Source organism: Sphaeramia orbicularis, chromosome 19 (genome assembly GCF_902148855.1).
Source record: "Sphaeramia orbicularis chromosome 19, fSphaOr1.1, whole genome shotgun sequence".
In the NCBI taxonomy this organism is placed as follows: domain Eukaryota; kingdom Metazoa; phylum Chordata; class Actinopteri; order Kurtiformes; family Apogonidae; genus Sphaeramia; species Sphaeramia orbicularis.
In genome coordinates this window covers 20566078-20589021 of record NC_043975.1, presented here as the reverse complement: position 1 = coordinate 20589021, position 22944 = coordinate 20566078, and the positions used below count along the sequence as shown (strand labels likewise).

Genomic DNA, 22944 nt, shown 5'->3' with positions numbered 1-22944 from the left:
TTAACATGATGGTCATAACATAAGGAAGCCATCTTTGCATATTTAGTTAAGACTGCACCCAAGTCTTGAAGTTCATGTTTTGGTCCATTTTTCAGCTAAGACAACATTTGCATCTTGCAACTACTAGCAAAGGTTTCAGTAACTTCTCTTATTTCATCATAAGGCAGTTTTCACTGAACTTTAACCCTGAGCAATGCCTCAGAGGGGCAGACATCTTGGCGGGACCCCTGGATAGAAATCACATGTGGTAACTGAGATGAAGAACAGTGTGTCTAGCCTCCACCTGGATCACACATGTAGTCAAGAGGAGACAGAAACTGTGTGTGTTTGTGGGTGTCGGCAAAGCAGCCAAACAAATTTTTCAGCCAAGATTCAAGCCAATGTCTGCAGTCAATAGAAATGGTTCCAAAATAAAAGAAGAGTACTAGAACACAAAGATGTGAAGTGGAACAAAGATGTAAAGCATTATGAAAACAGTATTTTTTTTAATGTTTTGCCCTTATCTAGGTGACGAGGTTGATGAAAACCTAAATGTCAGAATGCTCTTGATCACACAAGACCAATAAACTTGAGATGGTGAGTTTGTGGAAATGACAAGACAAAAATCTAAATGAAAAGGCAACATTTGATTCATTTATTCACCTTATCAGTAATACATATATACAAGCGTAAAAAACCTTACCTCGGACTGCCAAAGGAGGGAAAAAACACTGAAAAATTGTTGCCACATTGAACTAGTTGGTACATATTTACTGCTATAGGAGACATGAAAATACCACACCAAAACTATGAATAAAAAAATAAAACATTTTGATCTGATCTTTTTCTTATTTAACCATCATCACGCTCTTATTTTCTGCTCCCTTGACTGTTTTACACTAATATCTGTTGCTGAAATATCTAAAAACAGAAAGAGACTTCCAACGGAAGTGTTGGATTCTATCGTGAGATCTGCATGCATCAGATTTTAGGGATGTTTCCCCAAAGTTAGCATGCTTTATGCAAAGTTGCAGTTACAATCCCAGAGACAGAAGGCAGGTAAGTCTTTAAATTAGTCCCAGTGTAGCAGAGAAGCTTTGGAGATTGTACATAGTTCAGTTGTCTCTGCATTTTTTTTTTTTACATAGATACCAAACAGAGAAACAGTTTTGTGTCAGTCCTTAGTTCAGATATGCTCCTGTCCATTTCTTGTATTCACTGCTTTGCTTTCTTTAGGATGGTACCCACTGCAGAGATAACAGTGGTCTTGGTGCCGCTGGCGGTGGTTGTCACAGAGACGACAGCTGGCAGTGTTGCTGTGGTGGTGATGAGCGTGGGCTGGGCCAGGGTCACTGGGATCGCAGAGTCCCATTTGCTTTTCCTTTTCTGGGCCTCTGCTGATGAGTAAGCAAGGGGAGAATAAGTGGCAGGACACATTAAATCAGCTGCTGCTTCATAACATTTGACTTCAATACAAATAACACTGCAAGTTGTGCATTATTTTGTGGTTAATTTCCAATAGAGATGACCCCTTTTCCAACACAAACCTTGTATTAGTTCTGGATAGATGCTCAAGCTAGTTTGGCGAATGCAGCTAATTTTTAACTTTGGTTGTGATAATGTAACACGTGCTGCTTCTACATGGCATATAATAACATATGTGCCCATAAACCAGAGAAGACAAAAAATAATGGCCAATAATCACCCAAAAAGCTTTAAAATTAAACTTGCACAATATGTCCACTGACGATCAATAGCAGTCATTAGATTTGGGAAGTCATTTTGGTTCATTTTGATGGTCATTTCCTGATATCGGTATGGAAAAATCTACTCCGTCCATTATTTGTCTCACCAAATGATCATTCATGATGTTCATTTTAGCCCCGTCTGGTGGTGTAATCATTGGCTAGTGTATTGATAACATGTTAAAGATCATCACATAGGTTGTCTCATTGTGTGGGAACAGAAAATGTTCAGAGAACTAAGCCAGCTGGAGTTTAGGATTTGTCATCTTTATTGTCATGATGGCTAGCTTAGTAACTGTTAGTCAACATCACCCATTGTAAGACAGAGAATTTGTCACTATGATTGGTTGCCAACATGTGTCATATGCATTATATTGGACTGGCCCAGACTTGTAAATACAAGTAAATATGGGAGGTGTACTTTTTATGATCTATTTAGTAGATAGTTACGGGAATCTCAATGGGCTACAATGGTCTCTGTCTGTGAGGAGTCCCAACGTCAGACTAACATGAGCTAAATTACTTCCAGTAGGTGGAAGGAAATTAATTTCCAAACAGAATTGTACAAACTTTCATTTGTCAAGTATGGGTTAGGCTTATTTTCAATGGCTATTAGCTGCTGAGATGTCCCTGTATAACACAGTATAATGTAGCCTAGTTGAAATGGAAACAAAAAATGGCTTTTTCTGACATCCCTATGGTGCTGACATCTCACATCAGTGTTCTCTCAAACCAAACAATGTGAAATCATTTGATCATCAATTATTTGATAAAAAAGTAACACTGATATGAGAAATGAGCAGCTATGTTTGCTTAGGGTACCTTAGACTGATAAACAGTGCTATCAGTTTTATGTTGTCATGATTCAAGGAGCTAGATGGCACAGATTACAATGACTTCTGTTGACTAAGTCTGTAACAGCTTCTTATGTTTGAGCTGATTAATGTGCACTGTTCTTGTCAAATAAAGCAATAAATCTCCTCTATGAGAAGTTTCTGTTCCAATTTGCATGCTCAAGTTCTGTTTTTTATTCTTCAGATTATCCACACAAGATGCATTAGCTCCCATTTTGCTTAAAATGTCAGTCGCAAAGATTTCGTTGATCTTGCTAGTCATAATAATCACACCCCCTCCCCAGCAATTCCTGGTTCCAGGCCATTAAAGTGTTGGTGCTGCCATCAGAACACAAAGAACTGGTTTGAGATTGTGCATTGGCTTTGGTGGAAAAGGAGTAGAAGTACACACAGCTTCCTGCAGCACTGTGAATCTGCTCAAAGGTATTACTGATTAAACAGAATATTAAATCCATATCCAGTAGCGAGCAATCTGACACTTCTGTTTCAAATGAAGCGACTTCACGTTATGACTCATTAAAATTCTGTTTGTGCAATACTAGCGGAACACTCATTCTGCTTTAATAGACTCTGATGGGAAGGTTTATGTAACTGGAACAGCACAGAGGTGTTGCACTTGTAAACATTTACCTGTAGCTGTGGTGGTGGTTGTGTTGCTGGTGGTGGAGGCTGCAGTGCTCGAGGGGTTGGTGCCTTTCTTAGTTCCCGTGACAAACTCAATCTGAAATACACATAGTGCAATGCCTTACTCAGGGGCAAATCACAAGTATTTTATGGCATGCCCACAGCAAACAAAACTACATGATACTATATTGTTGTTCAGTAACATATGCACACAACTATACAGAGTACAACACCACTTCTAGTATATATGATGAAGAAGAGTAAATTTCATCCCTGCTACTTTCTACAGAATGATAGAGCCAAATAGTGAACATAAAAAAAGACAACTGATCTTTGTATGTTTGACAGGGCATGGCTCAGCTGTAATGCAGCACTGGGCAGGGCATGAGCTTCTCTTCCAAAACCTGAATTTGTTCCATCTTTTGTTGGCAACATTGAAATTACTGCAGCTGGTGGAGACTTGCCCTTGACGCAGATCTACAAGAGCACTGACAGCAGAATAATTCCACTGTTGACTGGTGTTTGTCTCACCTTAGTCCGCTCCTTCTTGGCTTTCTCCAGTTTGTCCATCTCCACTTTCTGGGCTTTGGCTGGAAGGAGAAGACACGCACATGAGTGTTTCGCTGTGACCACAAACCCATAGCTGCAACGAAGATAGAAAGTGACATACCTAGAGCTTCATAATAAGAGTCTTCCGACCAACCGTGAGGATCAAACATGTCCTTTGGGTAATTTGTTCCAAGTTCGTCAATACCACAGAACTGAATGAGCTTCTCGTAAATACTGAAATAAACCAAAACAGCTCAGTCAGACACTTGGGAAAATTTGCTGCTGATTTGTGAAAAGACAATTAATGAGCTTCTTTGGGTTTAAACCAAAACATACAAAGAAATCGGGTATCGTGTGTTGGTTTGGGTGTGTTGCTCAGCTGACTTGCATACCTTGGGTTTCTGAATTCTTTCTTTTTCTGAATGTGGCTATTTGTATCAAAATCTCCATGTAGCTTCCTCTCATACAGCTTGTGGATCTTCTCCTGTTACAAAACAAACAAATCGATGAATGTCGTAAACAGATAGTAGGTCAACTCTCCTGTAAGACATTAACACCTCTGCTCTTACTCAGCTTCCTCTGCACTCCACATAGAGCAGAACACACTGTTCACTTCAGAAAATAAATAAAGCCTACATATTAATAGCATAGTGGTGAATGGAAGTATTGTGAGTAACGTTTCTGATACCTCACAGAAAAATTTGACAACCGGGTTCGGCTGAGCCACAGGTAGCTGGCAGATGGACAGATGGAGTCAACGGTGATAAATTAAGACAAGGTGAAAAGAGGGAATTCTGCTTCTGACTATGAATCAACAAACCATCCATGTACTGTGTAATAGTTTGACATAACTAAAGGAAACCCCTCAAAGCTAATGGTAAAAGATTAATCTGATTATTTTCATTCATTAATCTACTAGTGTAAAATGACTATAGGTTTCCTTTAAAGTCTGTTCTTTAATCATCAAAAAGATATTACTGTTATATGCAGGTAAAGAAAGCAGCAAAACACCACATGTTTTTAAGAACTGAAATTGGCACCAAATATTAATAATGAAGGAAACTGATAACTGTGTTTTGGAACCAATAGAGATTTGCCATGAAGACAAAATTTGCAATAACAAATAACTTTTAGGACAAAACATTACTGTTAAAAGAAAAAAGTGCAGGTAGCAGATTTCTCCAGGTCCTTGAAGTTTTATAAAGTGAAAGAAAAAGGAAAATTAAATCACAGTTATGGCCCTTTTTCCACCACATCTGGCTTTGGATACAACCTGATGCATTCACACCTAAGGTTTGCTCATTTGTCTGTTTCATGACGTTTGGAAAATAGTTTCTAAGCTCTTTTCATTCAGCTTTGAAAATTGGTTGGTAGGTTGTTAAAAGTTATAAGGTACCAATGCAAAGAAAGCGGACGTATCATTGAACCTCTAGGTCTTGTTTAGTGTCATCTCCATAAAAGGACACCAAAATGTACTATGAACATACTGCAAACCGGTCAGACAGAATCACTGCGTCAATGTTATGTGATACTGGACAGAATACATTCAGTCAAGTTACTGCACTATACTGTAGATAACGTTTATTTATTAGATATCATTGATTATATGGCACCCTGCCAAAGTACACCATAGTCAAAGGAGGAGGTGCAGAAAAGTTGGACAAAGTCAAAGATGGCAATGACGTGGGGGTTTCATGTAGTGTTACTATGACGACCAGCCATACAAATGGGAGTATAGTGGGAAAAAAGCAGTATCAGGCATCAAACGTGAGTAGAATCAAGTCGTGCTGTACCATGAAGTGGAAGAGCAGTATTAGCTGTCAAGGTTGACAATGACAGCAGATTTCTAAATTAGTTTATAAGATTAAAAATCATTAAACTGCTGGATCTGATAGCCGATGGTAGATGGGGATAATTAGCAGGGTTATTTGTTGTAAAAACCACCTGGAACAGCTCTAAACAAATTTTTACAGTGATGTTGTTTGGTCACTTGATTCCAAAGTCAAGTGTAAAAAAAAAAAAAAAATAATTAAAAAAATAAATAAATAAAATAATTAATGGTCCTCCTCCAATATCATCATGCCATGTATTCAACTTAGACAGGAGAGGCCTTTTACCACATCAGTTCACATATCCTGTTGGTTGTTTCTTGGTATTTTTTCCATGATACATAAGTTGTTTATTCACTCTTTTGAGGTTCAGCTCAATGCTTGTAGTCAATGACGTGGTAATTATATCAATGTGAGGGTATGATTGCAAAAAAAGCGCTTGGAAACTTGAATTAATAGCATTCCAACAGTGATGAAATGACAGGAAAAACGTCAATTCGCATTTAATAAGAAACGTAACATTTGCGCAATCCAGTTAAAATTGTGTGTGCTTACTTCTCCTGACCCGAGGGCAGGGATAACCAGGCTGTTCAGGAGAAGGTGAATCACTATGTGTTGTATTCTTGTGATTGGTGGGGGAGTGGCACCACCAGCGGGCATAAATGCTGAGTTGTACAGTTACCAAGTTCAGCTGTGTGCCCTGACCTGCCTCCGCTCCACAACAATCCTGACTGCAGTTAGCGGTGTTGAATGCACAGTGGCGGCGCAGCGACAGCTAACTCAGAGAAGATGACACTGTGCGTTGCTTTAATTACAGGGGCGAGTCTCAGAATTTATGTAACCACCAGAATTTATGTCTAACCCCAGAGGGAGCAAGTGAATCTACTAAATTATTCACTTGGCTTGAAGAACAGGTTATTTTGACTCCAAGATAACTCGACCTCTAAGCACCTAAGTCCTCAATCCAAGTCCTGATCTTTGACTCCAAACTCTTAATCTTATGCATCTTCGCAGAAAAAGATGAGCACAAACTGTGTGTCTGCCAGTATAAAAAAAATATCTTGTTTGAGCAAATCACACATCTGTGCTTTTCAGTGCTACCTGGAAATCGTTTATCAAGCACATAAAACAAGCCAAAACACAAAACACGTGGCAGCAGAACTATCATATTACCCAGAATCTCAGCACCTCCCTTCTTTTGTCCGATTGAAACACATAGCTGTGGCCCTGGGGCTGTTCATTGAGATAATATGAGCATGTTCAAAATGTATTTAAACTGCAGTAAAAAGTGCATCATGTAGTGGCGCTAATACAGATATTTTACATCTGGGACAGTCTCATCCACACACAGACTTAAATCACTAAAACAACTTTTAAAGTGAAGATAAAGTTCAGCTTATGTGCATCTGTATGGACTACGAAACTGAGAATTTATGAAACGATGACACTGCACCCAAAACCCACACATCTACTGTTGTTTCGTTAAATGAGCGTCTAAATAACAACAATGCCAAACATATAAGCTAACTGTTTCTTTACACTTGGTTAGCCCTAGAATAGTTAGTCCATGTTTGTGTGCTTATGTGAAGTATGCATGAGTCTAAAACATGCTGGGAGCTGCTGCTTTGTTTGTTGATGTTACCTGACTCAATTCCTAAGATAATAGTGGCGAGTTTTGTTTCCACTGTAAAGGAGCAGAAGAGAGACTAGCTATGTTTCCATAAAATGTAGAGTGAATATGAGTCAAACTTAAAATGTGAAAAAAAAAACAACCCACTAAACTGTGAGTTATGTCCATTTCCATAAACTATTGTGGAGCAAATTAATAAGAATGTCTTGTAGGTTACATTATTGTTTTTAATTTCACCCTGTATATTTCCTTATTATCTGTATATATGCTTATATGTTGTTCATAGTCTTATCTGTAGTATCGAGTTATCTTTTTGTATATTTTTGTAGTAATTTGTTGTACTTTTGTAATATTTGTATATTTAATATTTTATCTGTAGTTTTGTATATTGCCAATACTTACAGTATTTCATGTGATATTTTATACAGTATTTTTTGCACTTTAAGTGTTTGTTGCTTAACAGAAATATAGAGCTGCTAAACTGATTTTCATTATTCCTGTAGCAATGACAATAAAGAGCTATTCTATTTTATTTTATAATTACACAAAGCTCTAATGAACAATAGAAGCAGAGGATTCTGTTGTTTTACATCCTAAATGGCTGTGTTGTCTTTATTCACAGTTGACAGAGAACAACATTTCAGTCTTCTCATCCATAAACAAATGTGAGTTAAACGTTTGCTGTGTCAGAATTTACACAAAACAGCTGTTCCCATTTTGCTACATGCATTTAGTATTGTGAAAATAGTAAAAAAAAAAAAAAAGAGCATTAAATATGTTTATGGAAACACATCTAATGAGATACTTGGGAGCTCAGGAATGTAAGGATTTTCATAGAAAGGCCTGCCAAGTCCCCTAGATGGGAATAAGTGTACAGGCTGTTTGTGGAGGAATCTATCAAAATACTGATGCACATAATCAAACACAAACCATGCAAATTAAATTGAGTGTTTGAAATAATTTTTGTGTTCTCATGTATAAAGTGATTGTAAATATGTGAATAGATTTCCTTTATTTAAACAGAGGGGAAATTGTCCATTTAGAAACATGTCAGCACTACAGTGGTCTAGGCCATCCTATACCTGTAACTGGGTGGAGCAGCGTCCAGCGGGCTCGGGTGGGATCCGGATGTCATCTGGTGACATGTTCCTCACCTTCTCTGAGAAAAGGGCTGGGAAAAAAGACAAACACATCTGTATAAACGCTTATGTTCTCACATCAGCTACCCCCCCACACCCATCTGCACCATCTTACATGCCTTTACATGCTGAAGAAGGATTAGCAAAGAAAGAAACCAGAGTCAGACAGTACAAATGGAGTGAAACAGGGAGTGTGTTTTTGTCATTTTCAACAATAAAACATATCTGGAGCAGAGGTTGGTATGGATATGAAGTGGAAAACTGAGATTCAAATGCGCATCCTGTGTAGTCCTAAGTGTGTGTCCTGTAAAAGCAGTGGGTTTTACAGGGCATTATGGTATGAGAGTGCACGTCGCGGCCTGGGAGTGGCTGCTGTCGGGGCTTGTAAGAAGAAGGGAGGCTCCTCTCTCCTCCCTTTGGACCCTGCCCTTGTTTTCCTCAACCCTGCTCTGCTTTTTCTGACTGCAGGCCAGGCATTCTTCCCTGTCACATCTTTATACCTCAATCAAACAGAGTCTCTTCACAGTCATCCTCCGCTGTCATTCTCATTCTGTATAAATACTACAACCTGTCTACACATACATGCTAATGTAAGTGCAGACAGGAGCTCATCCCTGCTGACATTTCACTGCTGATTATCTACATGTGAGGACTTGACTGGATTGGAGTTTTCCCAAGGGTCTCTTAGCTGACTACTTCATATGGCAGGGAAAATTCCACCATCACTAACACTGCTGAAGGTCAGCAAAAGGGCTGCAGCTAACGATTATTTTTATTATCGATTCCAACAAAACTCGAGGGAGGATTGTATACTGTGTAAAGTTTCATCGTGTCCCACTAGAAAACAAATTGGTGCTATTCTGGATCATGAACCACCAGAGGAGGGTCAGTTGAGTTGTACTTAAAACTTGACGTTGTTGTCTTACTCTCTAGGCATGTTCATGATTCTACAGATAAATTTTCAAGCACCAATTAAAATACACTGTATGAACATTCTCAACCATTAAGGACATGAACCTTTAGTTATTGTATGACAATTAAGCAAAGTTGAATTTTCACTTTTTAAAATTACTCAATTTTATAAATATTGTAAAAAGGAAAATGAAAAATAAATTTTTTTTAACAAAAGTTAAGGAGTTTACATCCTTAAAATGAATTATTATTGTTATAATCTTATATCTTTCCCTAACACTTGACAGTATTTCCTGATCTCCTGACTCTTCCAGATTTTTTATGACTGTGGGAAACTTGTATGAGTCATTTAATATACAGACCTATCTTTACAGGAACTTGAATGACGTTTTAAAATTGTACAATCAACTTCAATAATAAGCTCTCTTTTATTCATTTTCATGATGTTATAATTGCCAGTTTTGCACTTTAACATGGACATATATGGCTAAAAGTTTTGGTATTGACACAAATGTTTTTGTTCACTGAAGGATAATTATATATACAGGTTTTATCTTATTTTATGAGTTGTAAAGACTTTTATGACCAAATATATCACACTTATGTGGAGGGAAAGTTACTGCCAAAATCTTTGGCCACAATGATAAGTCTCTGTTTACATTTTACTCCCAAAAAATATTCAGCAGATCTTTCTAAAGTTCAAGGTTATTTGTTAACATTTCATTTATGAATTAAAACAGTCATCAACAAAGTGAAAGTGAGTAGGTTTTTGTAATATTTTTGAAAAGATAAGTTCAAAAGTTGTTGGTTTTTGCTAACACAAGCCTGATAAATTTTTATAAATTAAAGAAAAATTACTTCTTATGATACTTTTGACATAAGAAAACGATTAATCAGTGCAGCTTTAATCAGACAAGAGCTACAGTTGAATGTCTGTTCACATTTGTACTGTGTGTACTTTTTTATTACCCGGCTCCTGATTTCATTCATCTTTGCTGGTTTTCCTTTTGTCATGTGGAACCAGATTCACTCTCTTGATTTCCTCTTGTCATCTGGGAGGAGCACAGCCCCTTTTGCTTCACAGCTGATATGATCATGGTGTTGGTCTTTTCACTGAGGGGAAAGGAGGGACTGGGCGTTGTCTGTGCTGAGGACACATACTGTAGGTAACGTGTAAAATGCTACTTTACATGCACAGCCCATTTCTTAAAGTTGTAGTGCTAACAAAAATCTTATAATTACCTTTCAGCACAATACAATTCAAGTGGTCTAAGAGGAAACTAGAATTTTACCCCCAATCTACGGACTCTTCAATGAATGTGATATAAACTTTGGCTCTTTAGAGATGTTTTCTTGAAGGTAGGGGTTAAACAGCTGTTAGCCTTATGTTTCTTCTCTTTTTCATCATAGCCAAATCATCTATATTTAGTTTTTTTCATTTGGATTAAGAGGAGAGATGTGCACTAGGAAGGTGTGTAATCTCAACTCGTGGTATTTTTTTTTTTTTAAATCATGATTTCGGCTCCTGCTGCTTAAAACACTGAGAATGAAAACCTGACGAGACAAGTCTAGTGAGATGAGTCACAGGCTTTAGGTGGTTGACATTCATTAAACTGATTCACAGAAACACACTCTGCCACTGGGAGGTTACCAATATGGAGGGCTGCTAATCTCTTCTCAACTACAGGAGATTTACTCGATTGTTTTGTAGCCTTGTTGGATAAACTCTAGTTTAAACATCAATATAAACTAGAAATATCCTTGTTTGTTACTCAGTTCAGTGCAGCAGATCACAAACAGCACAGCCAGGAAGGACATGTACAGGCAGAGTAATAAACAGACAGAGAAAAGATTATATTCTGCCTCCAAATTACCATCTGGCCTCTCCAAAAACAGACTGAAAAGTCACAAACTGTACCCTGAGGGTCTTTTTGGACAGACAGACAATGTCGGTCCCTTCAGAGAACACACAAAGAGCCGTCTTCAGCTTGCTGACGGGCGGCCTTTTGCCAGACGCACTGTGACATTTACTGACAGACGACACAGAGGAGCCAAGCTCTGCTGCAGGAATGTCAAGTGTGCCGATGCAGGCTGTGAGTCACACTACAGCCACTACAGTGCTCGGATGGTGATGGGGGGCTGTTTGGAAAACGAAAAATTGACTCTAGTGCATTTCCACTTTCCTTTGTGACTGCGACAAACCAGCAGAGTGGAAGTGGTGCTGATGAGGGAACAAGTCCACAGCTATACATTCACTTAGCTAGTACTGCTTCTCCCCCAGAGGCTGCTGAGGGGATTCCAAAGGGACGCTGCATGGTTTATTACATTTTTAAACACAGTATAGGCAGCCAAAAAACAAAAAGGATGATGAAATGTATTTTATTCTATTCCTGAGCAGGTCCATTCTGAAGAAATATTACTTAAATTCAATGCATCCCATTTTCCAACAGTGTAAACCTAAAGCTAGATCTAGGCTAGTGCCAGTTCAGAGTTGGTTTGACTAGCGCAAGGCCAAAAAACTAATAGAGAGCCAACATGGAGCAAGGTTATTACCTCCGCCAGGAGGTACTGTGATCACTTTGCTTTGTGTGTATGCATGCGTGTGTGTTTGTTTGTTAGCAAGATAACTCAAAAAGTTACGGACAGATTTTCATGAAATTTTCAGGAAATATTGTTACTGGCACAAGGAAGAAATCATTAAATTTTGGTGGTGATCCGGGGGGGGGGTCAGATCTGTCTTGGCGTAGGTCTGCGCTCTCCGAGCCCTTTTCTTGTTTCATTTCTATTTACAGTTTTGCTTCCAAGAAACCTCATCACCAACGGCAAACAAACCAATATCACACACAATAGCAATGTTGGAAGGTAGCATGCTAACATACACTACGATTAACAAGCTATGACTGGCTAAAACCATCTGAGCTACTACCTGCTAACATAATCCAAGGAACTACTGGCTAAGAGCATCCAAGCTTGTACTTGTAAACACCATCCATGCTACCACCATCTGAGCTACTATCTGCAAACACCATTCAAGCTACCATTGGTTAACACCTAACTACATACAAATTTAGCCCCACTTGCTCAAAATAATGCCACCCCCAGTGTGAGTGTTTCCTGGGTTTAGACTCTGCAAAGTATAATTTCTTGAACCAATATTCCTGAGCAATAATCTGTTTTTTTTGCTCCTGACACAAGAAAACTTGTTCAAGATTAGATGGCAGTTTAAAAAATGTCATCCAATAGTGACAATATTTATCAGTGTTTCCCAAAGCCTATGACTACATCCTAACATTGTCTTGTTTGGACCACACCCCAAAGGTATTCAATTTATTGTCATACAGGATATTGTTTTCAGTCATTCATCTCATCACTGCACCACATTCCTGTTACTCTGCAACTGCATGGATAAGGATGAGTGTTGGACACAACAGTCAGAGAGAGCCAAATGTTTATGGTCACCACTCCCTTTCCTATCAGTCATTTCCTGTCTGATCTGGTGCTCACTCACACACCTGTACAGGTCAGTCATTACACACTAACCGCTGCCAACTCCCTGTAAGAGACCTTCATAATCCATCTGTCAGTCATCTGGTGGACAAAGAGGCTTTTATAACACCACTGGATCGAGTTAGTGATTCATAGGTTTATTGCACCAACACCCAGCTGACAAAATGAATAGTAAACTCAGTGAGGAACACAGAGAGGGGGCAATTGGTCAGGAGATCAGACACATTTGGGGACATATAAAGTCAAGTGAAATACCTTGATAACAACAGCACAGTTTTTTTCTGGCTAAAACAAAACTGAGGTGGTAACATCCTCATCTTGTGTATTGCACTTTAAACTGGATTGAGTCTTTTAAAAAGCAACTGAAGACCTTTAGTGGGGGGGTATCATCATCTATATTATAAAAGCCAAGTGGCCTCTGTGTGTGTGCGTGTATGTGTGTCCAGGGATTCACACAAAATCTGTAAAGAGCTGACTGATGCAGTTTGGCATACTTATGTATTTTGGTCAAGGTACAGACTAGCAAAAATGTCAAGTTGATAGGACCAATATTCTTGGGAGATATTAGTAATTTTGGAATACAATAGCCTTACAATCATGTTGCTATGGCCAGAACGCTTTGGCGGTGACTGCTGGAGAAATGTGGTACAGCATGCACGAATACACAACAGCATAAAAATGACCACATCTAGAACCCCTGGATCCCCACAGGTCAATGCGCTGGTTTACTTTTATGTTTTTATGTTTGTGTCTGTGTATGAAGCTGTATGTTTTCTATACCTGTGGATGTATTGGTGTAACTATGTATTTTATGTCTGACTTTATTGTAAGGCACTTTGTGAAATCTTTCTGCCAAAAGTGCTATATAAATAAACTATTATTATCATTATTAATGTTGTTATTATTATTATTATTATAATTATTATTATTATTATTAATTATTATTAATGTGCTACTTCTTTACAACAAGCTTCTTCAAAATGAGGGAATTATCAATCAATGTTACTGTGATAACAGACTTCTCCGATCACACACAATGAATAAATGTCATCCACTGACATCAGTAAAATAACGTCTTACATGCTGATACAAATAAATATCAGCTGCTACCAGTGGACATTGTTGTATGCTACATCCCTAAATGCTTTCTATGAAGACACTTGTCAGACTTCTGTTGTGAGTTAGAGGTAGCACCAAATTTCATTGAAGGCTGGCACTTCTTCCTCTATGAAGGATAAACCCCAAACACACTACATGTCACCTACTAAATCACTGATATCTTTAATATTTTTTAAGTGGAAATCATTACTTGTTTTTGATTCGTTAAAAGCAACAGAACAATTGGACACAAACAGTTTCATCCTTCAAGTGTTACTCATATGTTTAACATGTGAACTTACCGACTAGTTCATTGGGATCCTTTATTTCTGCTTCAGAGATCTGTAAAAAGAAAAGTGAAGGGAAGGGAGAGAGAAACAGAGAGATACATGGATATTTAAGCCTCCTTTGGATAGGAGAGTGTGCTCAAGCAACCCCTAAAGAGGGGAACATAAAAAGCAACACTGGCAGATATCAGAATGTCTTTTCAAACAATATCAGCAGGAGACCAGCCGTTTGGTGAGGTGGATGTTCTTGTGAAAAATGTGCATCTGAAACAAGCGCTCATTCCATGTGCACGTGACACCTACAAATCACAGATGTTAATGCAACAGGCTGCACAGAACAGTGGCTGACAGGAGCACTGTTTCCAAGAAGTAACACAAAGCAGAATAGTAAATCCAGGTTTCCAGTGAAAGGAGGGGGGTCTAAAATATGCTGCCTGCTGTGCCAGCCCTGTGGGCATAACACAGGTTTAGCACAAAGGAACAGTGCTGTTATTCACAGCCATCATGCCGTCACCTAGCAACTGCATGGGCACATCAAAGAATTGTCCTGATGTTGGACGAAGCATGAGGAGGAGGAGGAGGAGGAGAGGGAGGAGAAGGAGGAGGAAGAAGAGGAGAGAAAGACACAGAAGCACAGCCTGCTGGCAGAAACCCAGATGAGAAAATCCAGGAGTAAAAGGGCAAAGCTTTGTCTGAGACAGAGTCATTACTTGGATGTTCATTATACTTGTCCAGGACAAGAGGACACTATCCTGATGTATTATGGGAAATGTAGCCTTAAATTGGACCATGGGGATTGGTCTTAATTTTAAAACATTTATTAAATTATAAAAGAATAGTGTACACCACCACCATCCTGTCTAAAATATTTTTCACTTGTTTTTAAGTGTCTACACATGAGAATTTGCTGCATATATGATGGAGGGTTAGAAAGTAGAACTTTGTCTTTTGCATAAATGATACTTCACACAGGACTCTACACCATTATTATTTCTCATGACACATTTTTATGTCATTTCATTTTCCTCTATACATTTTTATTTTATTTAACCTTTATTTATACTGGTAGTCCTGTTGACACAGACCATCTCATTTACAGAGAAACCTATTTTGGACAAACACACACACACACACATACATACATACACACACACACACACACACACACACACACACACACACATATATATATATATATATATATATGACAAACTTCTAATTCCTTCTCTAAAATAGCTGCCCATGAAAAATCATTAACAAATGTTTCAAATTTTTAAAAAAATTTCAACATAAACAGAAGTGAAAACACGTGTAGAGGGTGTCTTCCTAAAGTTTCCTTAGCCTCCAAAACATTTACAAAACACCTTTATAGACATAATAGAAGCATAGATACTTTTTAAACCAGAGACTCTGTACCTTGTCCAGCCATTTGTAAATAGCACAAACACATTGACTACTACCTATGCACTTCTTTACTTTTTTGCTGACTCAAATAAAGCATCCAAATTCACCAAATGGCTGAATCAGACACCTCTGACACAATCACATAGATTTATTGCAGAGCTGTTGTATTGGATTGCCTCAGATTGTACAGCTGGTTCTATTTGTTCTGGTATTTCAGCACATATTTTTAACATCAACACCTGGAAACATCTGGTCTTTTTTGGTGTTTTTGGTAGCAAAATGTTTTTTTCTGTGTATTTAACATTTGGCTACACAATAATCTGCCTTCATAACATATTTCAAAATGTTTAAGCAACAAATTACTCCATAAAAATAGGTTTTTCCCAGGGTGCATCTTGGCAACTTAAAATCTTGATATTCATTTTGAAGAGTTTCCTCCCTGATAGCCATGCTGAAACAAATCTTCAAAGACAAATCAAGTGTATCTAAAAGAAAACTCTATAAAGGCCTGCTGGCTTCATTTCAGAGATCACAACTCTGTCTGCAGTCCAGCAAATAAGTTCAACTAAAGCTCAGACCAATGGAACTGGCAAACATCTACAACAACATTTCAAAGCTTTGAGTATTTAACTGCCCAGTTCAAATGAAGCCCACGTTTTCTGTCCTGACCTTCTTATCTACAGTCATATAGAGCTGCTTAAAAATACCAACTAGCTGCCATTCACCATCAACTGATAAGATAACTGCAATGCAAAAATAACAGAGAGGGAGTGAGAGCTAATGCAAACATTCCCTCTCCCCGTTAGTGCATTAAAACTGCTTCCAAATATTCAATCAATATACAGAAAGTCCCTGGAAATGTCCTCTCCTCTAAGGGAATATTTCACATGCTTATACATGTGTTATTGAGAAATCAACCCATGACGTGTTAGAAAAACCACATCTACAGATCCTTACATTGTTAATGCTGTAATTTCACCGTCATGACAAGGCATGTCGAAAACAGCATCTTATCAAATAATAATCCATCAAAGGCAGGTTGTAAGAAAGCCTCCAGCAGACCTGAAATTTTGCATTGTTTCTTCTTGTTTGTGACCTGTGCTAAACAGGTCAGCAGGAAGCTGGCGAGATGCCCATTTCGTAACGCAGACACAGATAGAGCGGGTTAGCGTGGTCAAAACTGTCGACCAAAGCAGCATGCCCTTAAGAACAGCACTGTTAGATGAAGCCTTCACATTAAAGAGACTTAAAACAAACACAAGAGGTGGTTCAGTCAAGCAACTCAGATCCTAATTCATATAACCTGCACACAAAGGGCCTCGATAGTCATCTGAACATTCAGCACACATACATGAAACTGCAGCGCCATCTAGTGAACATGCCTTTTCACAGCATGTGGTGCTGTTCCTTCACTTCAGGTTAGTCACAACATAACAGACACAAGTGAGTCCTTTTCTAATCTCACACCAGGTGCTTCAAATACCTCAACATCATCTGCGTCCCTCCCCTCGTCAGATTCGTCCATCTCCTACAAAAACAAAAATGCAGAAGGTTAACACCATTAGGCTCTAAAGCAGAAAGCAGACCAGGATGGGAACCAACAGCAGCACAGACCACGTGACAAACACAACCCAGCTGTGCACTGTGAAAACATTCACCAATTTATGTAGATTTATGTGGTACCTCGTCATTTATGACTCATCTATCAATCCTAAACTTCAATTACAATATGTAATTAAAATAAGGCATGAACTCAAATATCTGCCATGTTTGGGTTTCTCTCACTGAGCACAAAAGACAAGATACAAATCCATAAATACAGAATAACCACAAATCAGGGGTCTGCTAGAAAATTTACACAACAAATGTTCGCATCTCTTATGAGTGAGGATCAGCTGTGAGTCAGAAAATATCACATAAACCGAAAATTCAATTTTTATTATCATTATTATTATTATTATTATTATTATTATTATTATTAAATTATTGTATATTCCTAATACAACATTTACATGGCAAATGAAAAATGTATATTTCACTACTATACTGGTTTAAATGCAGCCTTGTGAACAGGAATATACTGTATTAAAAATAGGGTTTATTCAAGGTTTTCCAGTGGTGGTTTACATTTAACTGTGCCAACACAGTCTCCCTGCATCGTTCCTAAAACTACCTTCTTGAAATGGTTTGTTTCTCCTTCCAAACAAAAACACGGGCTTTTTCCTTTAAGTCTCCTTCACTAGCAGGATTTTTACCTCTGATGAGCATGAACAAGGGAATTCCTGTTGAAATCTGGTTAAAAAACCCCAAGTGAAAGACATATTCTAAATGTATCCTATACAAGATTTCAGTCAGGAGTCTCATCATCACATCATATCATCATCATGGACATGGCAAAAAGCAGCATAGCAAGTGCTAGAAGCTTGAGTACCAAACGAATGTCATAAAATCTGGACTGATCTCATTCTACTCAGATACTGACCGAGTTGCTTTCCCTACTGTCTTCATCTGCAGACCCCTTGTCTTCTATATCCTCAGTTCGGTTCAAATCATCATCTCCATAGCTGTACACCAGACCACCTCCACGGCTCCCTGGTGCCGGACATAAAAAGAGGGGAGGGAAGGAACAAGGATGGAAAGACAGAGGTCAGACATACTTATTGGATAAGATGTAATGAAAGATGCAATAGTAATCTAGAAATTACAATACCCTAAGTCTGATCTCACCTATATTCTTACCAGTTATCAACATAGGTTGTGATAAAACAAAATTAACGTAAAAACTTCTGTGATGCTCAGAAGATGTTTAAAAATCTGAATGTTTTCCTCCAAATATTTTAAACATTCTGCATTTCTGAAGATTAGCTGTCAGAGCTATTTTCACTGGATCTGTGAATGTCTGGTGATTTAGAAATGAATTCCTCACATCTGTACTTCATATGGCAAATGTGCACAGGATAAACAAAGTCCATATTTTACTTGCATTTACTCACATCATTCCCCAGTTCAGATGTCAAGGACAGACAATTGTTTGAAAGACAGAAAAAGGTCCCTCACTGTAGCTGTCATGCACATCATCTTTTGAGATGTTGCTCTTGTGAAGGATTCATATTTGCTCTATCAGTAAATATCTATATTCCAACAAGAATGTCCTGGATTTACATCCAAAGCACATATAAAACTTTCATTTACAATCACCAGAAAACCTCTACAGTCCTTGATCAGGAAATAGGCTAGAAAACAGCCTCAAGTCCCACCAAATCACAAAGATTTTGATTCATATGGGACTAGTATTATCACAGGACCTTTTAAGTCGCTGAAATAGGGTAAAATAATTTGCTGTGAGATTCTTACCATACAAATAACAGATACGGTATATTAACATGGACTAAGATCATAGATGACTGCTCTAAAGGAAATCAACTAAATTGGAAATCAACTTTTTTCACTTGGATGTTGTCTGTTTACTTAAAAAATTGGAATGGTGCGTTGACTTAATCTATAAGCTTCGAGCCATTTCGTAAATACTGAAATGTCAAACTATGGGAAATATTAGCATTCGGACATTTAATTGTGTTTTTTTTTTTTTTTATCTATCTTCTATGTCCGTTTGATTGCACTTAGCGTACCTACACGAAATAAAACCAAAGTCCAGTGTGAGATAAGAATGCAGCAATTTTACAGGCAAACTAATTAGATCTTCCCCATTTTATCTATTAAACTGTTGTATGACCCAACATGAACATTAAATAGTTAAGTATGCATAGGTAGACCTTATATATTACCAGTTTGCCAAACAAATAACCATACTTGAACATGAACATTTGCTAAGTTCAAACTAGCTCAAAGCTATTGTTCGCTATCACATGAAGTTCCGGTGAGAAATCCACGCCGTAATAATGAGATTTTGGCTCTTGCTATAAAATAAATACACAATAAACATATATGGTTCATTTTTACATACCTGACTCCTCTGGCTCTGGTTCTGGATCAGAATCCGGGTCTGTATCGTCCCCATAATCTGCCAACGACGAAAGTAGAGCACTTTTCTTACCGCTCGCCATTGCTGTGCCCTGTGTGTCGCGTAAACGTTTAGTCGCAGGATAATAACGTCATTGAAACGTTAAGACGTAACACAAATTGCTTCTGGGAGATGTAGTCTACGTATATGTCGCTATTAATTTTCATTTGTTTGTTACGTTGAAATCCAAAAGGGATCTTTATTAGTTCTTGCATGTATTCTTGGCCAGTCATAGGCTACTGAAAGGTAGATGTGTATTTAGTCCACTTATATATAGGTAAGGGGTGTACAGTTATGAAAATTAGCCATTGATGCAGGGTAAAAGTCTGATGTGACAAACCGGAGAGCTTATTGACAGGACCATACTCATCTAAACACATAAGTAGTTTCATGTGCTTTATTACACATGGCTATTTATTGTGTTTTTTCTGTTCCCTCTTCCCTTTGAATCTTTTTTGTATTGTGAAATAAATATTAGCATATGCACTGAATATAATATATGTAACAGTATAACATTAGCCGGATGATGAGTGACACATTAAAAGAAAAACCTGGCCACATCCTCTGTCAGTCAAGGGGTTGATGAAAGCTGTGCAAATCATGGCTTCATAATGGCCTTCATAGTCACTAGATGTCAACAAAACTGAAAACCTATAGTTGAGTTTGGGTGTTAAGCAGCCCTCTCCAGCACAATAACAACAACAACAAATGACAGAATATTTTTTGGTTACAATAGTATTCACTAACACATTATTAATAAATTTAATGTCATTTTTTCCCTTGATTTATCACACAACTGTAGGTAACAACAAAACATTACATGCAATAATGAGTTAAAAAAAAAAAAAAAAAAAAACTTGTCTCTGGGAGAAGAAAAGTTATCCAATTTAATATATATAAGCTAATATTGAGCAAGATTTAACCTGTAACAAGCCAAAACAATGTCTTGCATAACATCCCAGCAGTGGACCAAGATAGCTTTCCTTAATTCAAGAGCGTGATGACTTACACAACTGAATTTATTTAAGATAAGTATTTCTGTTGCTTGCAATCAAAGATAAATTAGTTAGATTTGAGTGTTGTTTTCTCATTAAGTCCATTATGGTATTTTATTCAAGTTTTAGGAAACAAAAAAAATCACCTGTCCAATTTTCTTATTTTTTGCTTTGGTTATATTTTGGGCTATAGATATATACATTTCTCTATCACTGTTTTTGTAGTGTATGTCATAAACAAGAACTGCAGTGGTTGTAGCATAATCAGGATTTTATTGTGCTATCAGTATTTTAATAATGCAAATGTGATCTAACTTAGTGTCTCAAAAGTCATTCAAAACACTCAAGACCATCAACATTTTGTTTAGAATTTTATTGCTAAATGGTAACAGAAATAGGTATTCTAAAAAAAAAAATTAGTGACATAAGATAGTCCAATTTTCACTTGATCTCAGAATGACCCAAGGGTTGACAGACATATTCACACAGAGGTTCAGTTCCCTTCAAACATCTAGATCACATCATTCGACTTCTTCTGCTTCTTTGTTCTGTGGTTCACATTATCTGCACCACAGCAGCATCCATACAGCAGAGCAAACACAACCAGAGACATAGTTCCCAGCACAAACACTCCTATGACCACTGCACCACCCAATGCCCATGGCTCATGATGCAGACGGTACAGGAACCATTCCACCCAATCCTCTGGTGACTCTGTGGGCTTTTGCAGCTGTGGTACACTGCAGAGGAAGGGATAAAGGAGATAAAAGCTCAAATGTAAAAGGAGGCTGGATGTTAAACTCACAGTAATGTTAGCAAACACCATTAGTAACCACTAATAACAACAATAGTAGTAATTTGGTTGATGATCTTGCAAGCTAAAAGTGTATAAAACCAAATAACAAAATGTGAAAGTGCAAAAAAAGCCTCATGTTTTTCATCAGCCAGTCTGTTGAAACCTGCTGATGTTAAAAACTATTGTCACCATCACATAACTGTTGAAAAACTCACCTCTCCATGGCCATGTCCTGCTAAATGCTCGTCTCACGGCTCAGTGACTCGTAACAGTGGAAGAATATACTGAACAGGGTAGTGTTTGAGAACAGATGGCTGAGAGAGTGACCTGATCAGCTACTGTTCTGATCCAGCAACAGCCCTGAAACCTTTTAAATACAATCCACGCATTACACTATTCCATTAATTTATCTGCAGACACTCACTGGCAGAAGAAAAACTTGAAACTGCTTCTCTTTCTGGGTGACTCTGTTTTGCTTTCAATGGCCAAGGCAAAGTAAAAGCAACAGTTCCTGGTTAATGTTTACACTAAATATTAACTGATGGAGGGAGGGCACAGATCTACTGATAAGGTGTGCATACATCTGCCATTTAGTATTAAGTGTCCGTCTTCTGCTTTAATAAATAGTTCTGATCCTATTAAAAGAACAAAAAGGAGCATTTTAATATCTTAGTATGCCAAACATTTATTTCTTACACAAATAGGAACAGTTGTACTTATCACTGTAATGTTTCATTTACATCCACAGTGTTTGTAGTACAAAAACAGTATCAATTATAATTTACATAAAATTAGGTGTATATACGATACTTATTGACGAGTGAGTCAATGGCGCACTTTGAAAGAACAAACCTCACTACATCAGTAGAGGGCGCACTATCTTTTTACTTCAGCATACTTTGACTTGCAAATGTTCAAGTTGGAATGTGTATTTTACATGTTGTTTTTCACATTTTTGATGAATATCAGCAAACCACTGGATGTGTCATAAAAGGGCCATTGTGACATTCAAGCACAAGTCATCTTCCTGTATTTATTTCCACTGTTCCTCTGCTCATTGAACAAGTTGCCACACAGTATTTCATTGTTCGAGTTCATAATGAATCCTGAGTAGTCGTGCCACTCTGCAGATTTAAACAGATGCCAGTACCATGGCACCTGAACCATGGGAATATCACATAAAGATCCTTCCATTAATGAGTCCCCCTTGATGATTTCCTCCAGGAAATCAGTAACACTGAAATATAAATACATAGTCGTGTGTGTGTGAAGGCCTTGTATCATGTCAGCGACACATGGTGGGATCCAGGTTTCATTTATTAGTGGAGTCTGTTTTCTGTCTTCCCATCAGACAGGTTCTAGTGGCTCCACTCTGGCGGCCTGGTATTTTGGCTTTCCACAGCAGCAGTGAGTGCAGGACAGCACCATCATGAAGAAAACTGTGGCTGGATAGAGAATACAAAAAGGGTTAGGAAAAAGAGTCTAAAATGTGTAGCACTATTCTTTTAATGAGTGAGCTGAATTTTGGCTGTTAGCAACAAATTTAACTTTTGCAATAACAAATGAGTATATTTA

The 22944-nt window shown here is 37.9% G+C and overlaps 1 protein-coding gene across 3 annotated transcripts; it reads right to left on the bottom strand.

Moving 5' to 3' along the window:
- Window positions 1–607: 607 nt before the first annotated feature.
- Window positions 608–19663, bottom strand: sap30bp (SAP30 binding protein). Of its 3 annotated transcripts, none has more exons than XM_030121417.1 (10): window positions 19522–19663; window positions 18040–18149; window positions 17041–17085; window positions 14169–14208; window positions 8293–8381; window positions 4144–4235; window positions 3873–3985; window positions 3734–3792; window positions 3209–3299; window positions 608–1376 (listed from the first exon to the last, which is right to left on the bottom strand). In XM_030121417.1, exons 1-10 carry the CDS (start codon window positions 19619–19621, stop codon window positions 1195–1197), a joined length of 921 nt encoding a protein of 306 aa, XP_029977277.1. In that variant the 5' UTR covers window positions 19622–19663; the 3' UTR covers window positions 608–1194. The 3 variants fall into 3 exon arrangements, with proteins under 3 accessions (XP_029977277.1, XP_029977278.1, XP_029977279.1); XM_030121418.1 differs by having other exon boundaries at window positions 608–1373; XM_030121419.1 differs by lacking the exon at window positions 17041–17085.
- Between the last annotated feature and the right edge of the window lie 3281 nt (window positions 19664–22944).